At 48.9% G+C, this 8275-nt stretch overlaps 1 protein-coding gene across 1 annotated transcript in view; it reads right to left on the reverse strand.

Moving 5' to 3' along the window:
* SLC4A8 (solute carrier family 4 member 8) overlaps positions 1-8275 on the reverse strand; it is a 66170-nt gene that overhangs the window by 14028 nt on the left and 43867 nt on the right. The window contains exons 11-19 of the mRNA XM_019511436.1: positions 6830-6921; positions 5614-5788; positions 5160-5293; positions 3635-3880; positions 2630-2735; positions 1827-1988; positions 1367-1480; positions 1006-1167; positions 347-598 (exon numbers count right to left, since the gene is read on the reverse strand). Of these exons, the coding sequence (XP_019366981.1) occupies positions 347-598; positions 1006-1167; positions 1367-1480; positions 1827-1988; positions 2630-2735; positions 3635-3880; positions 5160-5293; positions 5614-5788; positions 6830-6921 (1443 nt within the window). The remainder of the gene's footprint in view (positions 1-346; positions 599-1005; positions 1168-1366; positions 1481-1826; positions 1989-2629; positions 2736-3634; positions 3881-5159; positions 5294-5613; positions 5789-6829; positions 6922-8275) is intronic.

Genomic DNA, 8275 nt, shown 5'->3' on the forward strand with positions numbered 1-8275 from the left:
AATGAGGTATGAGAAGAGTAGCCTGTTTTACCAAGGTTATGTAGGTACGCAGCAAGCAATGACACTAAAAACAAGTGTCATTTTTGCACACTTCATTTTTTTCACGCCACCCTCGACACGTGCGGATGACAGAATCCGCACGGAAAAACCCGTCTGCAAGGGCAAATGGCACTTCTGTGCCAACTCTATCGTTCCCTGGCAAGCACGGGAGTGGTAAGGGGTGTACAAGCAAAGCAGCTCTTGGCTCAACCACATCACATGACAGTGAGTTTCATGGGCTAATCCCATGCTGAGCATCTGCAATCTTGTCTGCCGAACCCTGGGATATTCTGCTCCTGCCTCTTACCTTTAACACGGACGTCATGAAGACAGAACAGCCCATAAGCACAAAGATCATGAGGCCTGTAACCCTTTGCTCTCGTATGCCCAGAAACTTTGGTTGTTCCCCTGGGGCAGAGCAGCCTGACTCCAGTTTGAGGCTATTCACATGGGTGATGGACAGAACTGTCGCCGCTACAAACCAGGGTAGCCCCATCACAGAGCACACACCAAGCATGATCGCCACCATTAGTAGATCTAGGTGGTAGCCACATCCTTTCTGTAAGGGAACAAAATCCAAGACACAGGCGTGAGATACTGGAACGGTCTTTGGAAGCAGATCCGTAGGATTCGAATCTTGCCTCCGCTGACAGCCATTGGCTTTTTCTTTTTAATCAACTGTGCATCCTTTTGAATCAACTCCAATTATTTCACCTATGAACTCAGGCCAGAAGAAGAGGCAATTACAATCATCTCTGTCAGCCTTCAGAAAAACAGTTGAATGCTGGCTTCAAGCTAAGCACGTGCTTAATGCTTTCCTGAAGCAAGGCCTTGCAAATGTATGAGAAGCCAGTGCACACTGCCGTCACTCTGGTTTGGTGCCATTTCACTCTCGTTGTGCACTGGGTAAATGGCAGCACAACGGGAAGGGAACAGAAAGCCAGGTCACTCCTAAACCCCTCTTACCTTGAGTTTATGCTCTTTTCTGTTCACGATAACAGCAGTGATCTGCTGGTCCATGAATATCAGGATGGTGCAGAGGAGAGCGGGTATGATAGCAGCCAGCACTGTCCACCAGGGATTTGGTCCAATTGGGCTAATAATCCAACCACGGTCATCTCTTGTCGGCTGCAGCAAAATGCACAGGTGAAACAGCGCAGGTGGAGCAGATCCCAGGGGCTGTGATTTTCAGAGCAACACTGCTCCACCCCTGCCCATCCACCAGACCACTCTGCTTTTCATGACACAGAGCAAAGTGGTTTTAAAATGCTGTTACAGTGTACTGAATGAGCAGTGAAACCGGTTGTGTATCGAACCATGTGATTACCTTGAAGACATGGGGAACTTGCAGCTTAGGCGATGGGATCCCAATTAAAAAGTCAATAACCACCATAATGACGATAGTTAAGAAAACAGCAAAGTCGCTTATCATGGCACGCACCTGGCAGGAGAAAGCAGAGGAGTGTTTGGCAAACTGTATCAAGGCAAAGCAGTTCCCTACGTAGACTGCTTACTTGGCTTGGACTGCAACCTCCATAGGGTTCCCCCTTGAGCTGGGAAGAAATGCATCAAGTCCTCGGTCTTGATGCCCCGGGGGTAGCTGGGGAACCCTGTTCATAGCTCAAGATGGAGACGCAACAAACCCAAACAAATACCCCCATGGAAGACTATGGAAAAATTCACCAGCTCACAACGCTGGGATATAGGGCAGTAAACACTTCTTAGTGTTACCATACTGGCCTCGGAGCACAGACAGGGCTGGGGGTTAGTCACCATCTTCTACCTACTTTTGTTGGGAAATAGTGGCTGGTTTTAAACATCTTCAGGGAGCCCGACAGGATGAAGGTGGTGAAGAAGAGGATGCAGGACCAGAAGAGGACATCGGGCGTGTACGGGCCGTGCTCTCCACACGCAGAGCCAATAAATTCTCCGTGCAATTCCTGGCATTCCTGGAGAAATCAATAATCAAGATGTGAAAAGGACGACTCAGCAGCCGTTCTGAATATGCACTGTATGCTGCAAGGAAAAGGCATTCAAGTATGGGGCTCAAACTTCCAGCCCAGATCCATAAAGGCTTTTGGGCATCTGTCGTATTAAGGAGCCTAACGTGTTCAGCACAACTTCAGTCTATGAGGAAGGAAGCAGGGAATGGAAATAGCTCATGATCGGGGTAAGGAAGGAACAGAGGATGGAGAGATGTGTCAATGCTGATGTTGTAAGAGGAGCAAATGCTATGGGCTGCAGGGTCTTTTGTGAAGACAAAGCTCACATGAAGTACCAGGATGTCAAACCACATGTCCACAAGGCTTCTTGTCCCACAGTCCCCAATAATAGTGCTCCCATTGCCAAGAGAAGGCAAAGCCACACATTTAAACCTCCAGAGCAGAATACCTGTACTTTTATTATGTAAGTCCTAGTATGCTGTGAAGCCCCATAATATAAGGGAGTTAAGTAAAAATTTGCATGGTGGAAAGGCAGAGCTAACATGTGAGGGAGTGTAGTGCAGTGATCACATGCAAGACGTCACTGCTGTGCAGCCTTCTCAGCAGTAAAATGCAACAGGTAGAAACCCAGGGCCCCAGGCACTTACACTGACAGTCAGGTTTGCCCATTCAAGCGTGGAAGGGTCAATATTGATGCTGTCCCAGTACTGCACGGTTTCATTGCTGGGGCTGGCAGGGGCTCCACAGCTACAGCTAGGAGCAAAGACAAGGCAATGGAGTTAAAGTATCAAAGGATTTAACTCGCTGGAGATCAGATTTCACTTGCTTCCCTGTTTCCTGAAAGTATATAGTACATTAATTATACTTAGCAGGGAATTTAGGCTCTTTTCTGCATACATAGCAAAGAAGCAGTGGTCTCAAGTTGCAGCAAGGGAAGCTTAGGTTGGATAGCAGGAAAAAACGCTCTCACTAGGTAGGTAGTGAAGCACTGGAACAGGTTACCTAGAGAGGTGGTGCAATCTCCATCCTTGGAGGTTTTTAAGGACCAGCTCTTGTAAGTGTAGAACCGAGGCCTCCCAATGCCCGGTCCGAGGACATGGCTCCCCAGACCATGACAGCAGAATGAGTTTAAAGCCACCAGCAAAATGTCAGTGATTTTTGCGTGCTGGCAGGTTCCCTGCTCAAATGTGCCCAAACCTTTGCATCACATTCCTGCACTTTACAACTAAACACTCACAAACTACATTTGCTGCAGTTGAGGTTTTTACAGTGGTTGAATAAGGCTCCAATTCAGCAAAGTACTTTGGCTCACGTCTGAGTTTTCTAAACACTTCTGCCTTCACCACCTTCCTACCTCACTACATTTGAGACAGACTATTATTCCCCATTTCAGAGATGATAGTATCGTACAGCACACACGCAGGAGCCTGTTGCACACAGGAATTAAAATCAGGCCATGTGAACCCCCGACTAATGACCTAACTGCTAGACCAGGCTTCCTCTAAGTATACACCTAAGCCAAGGTGCTTAAGACCCACTGAAGCCAAGGGGATGTAAGAACACACTTTGCTAGTGAGAGAAAACCTTAGGCATACATTGGGCTGGGCTGGGGTCTTAGCACCCTGCCTGGAGGAAAGCCAGGATGAACTCACTAGTAGAGAGTCAGATGGTCGAGCTGGCTGTGCATGTGGACAGGATACATCTCTCCCAGTCTGATCAGCTTCTCTATTGCCTCATAGATGAAGATAATACAGATCAAAGAGGCAAAGGCTTCCTCAGTAAAGCGCGTGATGTAGCACACCAAGGAGCTGGCGTCAGCCGCCACCAGGACGATGCATAGGAAAGCAGTCCACAGTCCAATGCAGGTTCGCAGGGAAAGGTAAGAGAGGGTGTAGTCCCTGCAAAAAGCATGGTGGCAAATGTGTCATAACCTACGCATGGGGTTACTCCTTACCCAACAGAACTGAAAACCAGGAATATTTTTCCCTCAGCTCCACTAATTATGTATATAAAGGCAGAGGAGATTTGCACCTTATAGACTCACACGGACAATTAATGCAAAGCAATAAACTCTGAAGCAGTCTGAGCCAGAGTAAACTTATTCCTGGGTGCAGCATCTACACACGTGCCCGGGACAGCAGCAATTTGAGCCAGGGCAGAGCAGGCCCAGGCTGGCAGAGGGCCTGAGGGATCAGCCCCAGGCTGCGGCTGCCAGTGTTGGGCAGCGGAGGGGCTGGCCGGGGCACGAGAGTGCTGAAAGTGCAGAGCCACGTAGCTAGGCAGCAGGCGCGAGTCTGGCTCGGCTGACCAGACACAATTTACGCCTGCTGTCAGTGTCTGCACGTGTGTTTAATCTCAGTAAATTACCCTGGCATCAGAGAGTACTGTCCCCAACAGCACTATCTTACACTGGCATTCACTAGTTTACAGTAGCCTAATACCATCGCACCTGTAGATGGTGACGCTTTACTCCGCAACTAATTCGTCTGCTCCACAGTAAAGCACATGTGTGGATGCGGCCACTGAATCAGAGATGCATAAGCTTTCAGATGCATAGCATCTGAGAAAGCAAGCTGTTGTCCCCAAAAGCTTATGCGCTTCTGAGTCAGGCTAGAAGGTGCAAATCCCTCCTGCCTTCTGCCTGACTTCGCAGACTACCCCTACGTGTTTATAGTGAAGCAAGTAGGCTTAAAAGACAAGACGGGGCCGTGGGTGAGCGAGGAACGGGAGCCTAACGAGGGCAGGGCATGCAGGGCTCTGATTTGCAAGGGGGTGCCAGAACGGGGGTTGGGGCAGAGGTTTGGGGCAGCCACCAGGGATGCGGGGAGCCCATGCCACAGCAACAGTACCCAGAACAGGGGCAAGGGGTTCCTCAATAGCATCTCTCCCCAGGGCTCCCAAACTGCTGTTATGCCTCTGCCAAAATACCCCAGAAAGCACTGAACTTGAAGCAGGCACACCGTGCATCTGTGCACCCTGAGTCACACCTGTCTTACCCCACCGCTCAGCCAAGCAGCAGCATGCCAGTGACATGCAAGAAATAACCCTACATCTTACAATGTCTCTCTTTAAAATAAATACATTAATAAATAAGCCTCTTTTCTCATGTATTTCGCTTCATTCAGTACTTGGCCACGCAGCTCAGTTCAGTGGGGTCTAAAGAGCAGCCGGCCTTACTTGCAGAATTTGAACAAAATCTTTTCAAACACCAACACTGGTCCAGTACTTCCCAAGATAGTGAGGGGTTGTCCGGCAAACAGGGAGTACACCACTCCTGTCATGGAGGCGCCAAACAAGGATTCCATTGCACTCTGCAGATTAAAAGAAAGAGCAAGCAGTGGATAACCGTGTACACACTTTATTTCACGCTGAGCCCGCTTCTCATCGACCCGAGGCCTATGTTCTACTGCTTAGGCATCGTAAAAGAACAATACGGCAGGCATAAAATTAAACGTATGCTCATTTCCAAGTGCTTATAGGCTCAAAATGTGACCTCAAAAACAAAACCCAACACGCTTGACTCGCAGTGAAATGAAATGCCTATTGCGCTAAGGTTTAGATGTATTCTTGCTATCTTGGCCCGCTGTCCTGGAAATGATTCATTGTATGACAGAGAAGAAGACACACTTACTATTTGTCCATCGGTCGCTTCTCCAAGCAACCCCCCAAAAGTGATCACAGGAGACATACAGGCACAGTACAGGAAGAGGAAGGATGCCAAGCACTGTAAACTCAGAGCATCCCGAAAGTCACTCCAGAACCAAGGAGCTTTGCGCTTTACGTCCAGAATCAAACCCCCAAAGAGCCTGCCAGAAAGAAAACAGGAGATTTGTGTCACCAGGTACTCTACCATTTTTAGACAGCAATAACAGCAACAGGTATCAAGCCCAGCTCCCAGGCACAGCTTTTCAGCTGTAGACTTCAAAGCACTGTGCAAAGGAAGCCGGTATCATAATCCCCATTTCACAGATGGAGAAAATGAGGCACGGAACAGGGGTGAGATCTGCCCAAGTTGCAGAAGTAGGAACTGAACCTAAACCTCCTCAGTCCCAGGCTAGCATCATAAATGCTGCACCATCCTGATGGCACTCAAGTATTAGCTGCTCCCGGTCACTTAGTGGCAAGGTTTTGGAAGCAGGTGCTCTGAAATAGCTGACCATTTGTCTGCTCCAGCTCCCAGTCTCATCCACACAGGTGTATGAAACCAATATAACTGTGCCGTGCATCCAGCCCCATCGTGATAACTGGCTGCCAAAAGGACACTCATAGCAGACAAGCCAGAAACCAAACGATCGGTGAAATTAAAATCAGCCTGTCACCTCTGGAAGTTATCCCAAGAGGCTGGAGTTCAGGATGCAGGACTAGCTCCAACGGTTCAGAGCACAGCTCCTATTTAGTTCACCATCCTGTCTCCAGCAGCGATCATTACCTGCTGCTTCAGAGGCAGCCATAAGAAACCCTGTGGTAGGTAGCACTGGGCTAAGTGCTCTCCATGGGGAGCCATCCTTTTTGCCTCTAGTGGTGGGTTCAAGCCTGGGATCGTGGGGCATTGGCCAGCACCCTGCAGACTGCAGCTTACAGCGAATGGCCTGCTAAACCAAAATCACTTCTTAAACAACGTGAATTATTTAACAGGCGCATTCAACTTGTTAACTGTTTTTTCTCTTCATTAATAAGAAGCGGGGGGGAGGGAAGTCTTTGCATGCTTAATTTAGCAACAATTCTTCAGTTATTAAATGATCTGTCACCTGACAAATCAGTTGAGAAGCCAAGGAAATGACTGTCTCAGCTTGTAGGTGACGATCGCTAGGGAGAGGAAAGAGAAATACCGGATCCTGTGAGCTCACCTCCCCGTTCGCTCAAGTTCAGGTCCGCTGTGGTGTTCCGGTTCGGGGTGGCAGGCATTGCCATTAGGGACTGCCGGCATCTTCCTCTTTTCCTGTCAAAGTGCAAATGTAGGAGGGACTTTTTTCTGAGGTCCAGAAGTAAAACTCCGAAAAACCCTCCTATGCCAGGAGAAATGCACTGGAGTTGGATAGTATGTCCTTAAACAGTTTGTCAGCCCATGCATATATATGCACTGCAGCTATTAGCTCTAGGTAGCTCCTACAAAGGAAGCCAAGCAAGGCCTACTACAGGACTCAGGTTTCAAAGGACCAGCTCAGCTGCTCTTGCAAAGAGCACTCCCTTTCCCTTAAGCATATGGTGCTTAAGCTGGGTTACCTACTTTTTACCAGACATCTGAGCCCCTCACCAGCTTCAACGTATTTACCCTGCCTGTATCAGTGGGCAAAGCTATTCTTCCCCTGTTACGGATGGAGAACTGAGGCACAGAAAGATAAAATGTTAAAATAGTCAGGCAGTAGACTAGCTGCCTAGGAAAGCTGTGAACTCTCCATCACTGGAGATGTTCAAGAGGTTGGATAGCCACTGGCTGGGGATGACGTAGGCGTAGCTATGCCTATGTTCTGCTATGGGAATTTCTCAGGCTTCTGGGCTTTGCTGGTTGCCACCCCCACTTTCATGAGTCAAGGTATTTTTAAGGGGTGTACATGGTAGCTGTGTTGGTCTGAGACAAGAAGACATAGAAAAACCCAAGAGTTCTAGTTTCAAGGTATTTTTAAGCTTCTCTCAGGGTGCTGGCTGCAGCCAAGGGTGGAGATTTTGGCAGGGCTGTGCCAATGCTCCTGCTGGGAACAAACATGGAGTTTCCTGGCCAGAGGTCAGCCCTATCACTACATTTGGGGCCAAGAAGGGATTTTAACCATAGTCAAATTAGTACACTGGGGGGGGGTTGCTTTCCTCTGTAGCATGGGGTGCGGACCTCCACCTGGGATCTCTTGAGCATATACTGACAACCTTTTACAGAAGCAGGTCCTGGCTGCCATCGTTCCCCCGCTTTACCTGGGGCAGGGTAGGGTGTTCGGTCTGTGTTGTGTCAGGGTTGACCGGTAGCCCTACATAGAGTTTAGATTACAGTTTGTATGGGATGGTTTGGATAGGATTGATCCTGCCTCTGGCAGGGGTTGGACTAAATGACCTGAGGGAATTGGCTGAGGTCATTGCGGGACCCCTGGCATGGCTGTACAAGCACTTGTGGTGCTCTGGTGTGGTGCCGGAGGACTGGAAGAGGGCCAATGTGGTTCCCATTTTCAAAAAAGGGAGGAAGGAGGACCCGGGAAACTATAGGCCAGTTAGTCTTACCTTGATCCTGGGTAAGCTTTTTGAGAGAGTTATCCTGGCGCATGTCCGCAAGGGGCCAGCAGGGGAGATGATGCTTAGGGGCAACCAAC

This window comes from Gavialis gangeticus, unplaced genomic scaffold (assembly GCF_001723915.1).
Source record: "Gavialis gangeticus isolate Ggan-Ray unplaced genomic scaffold, GavGan_comp1, whole genome shotgun sequence".
Classification (NCBI taxonomy): domain Eukaryota; kingdom Metazoa; phylum Chordata; order Crocodylia; family Gavialidae; genus Gavialis; species Gavialis gangeticus.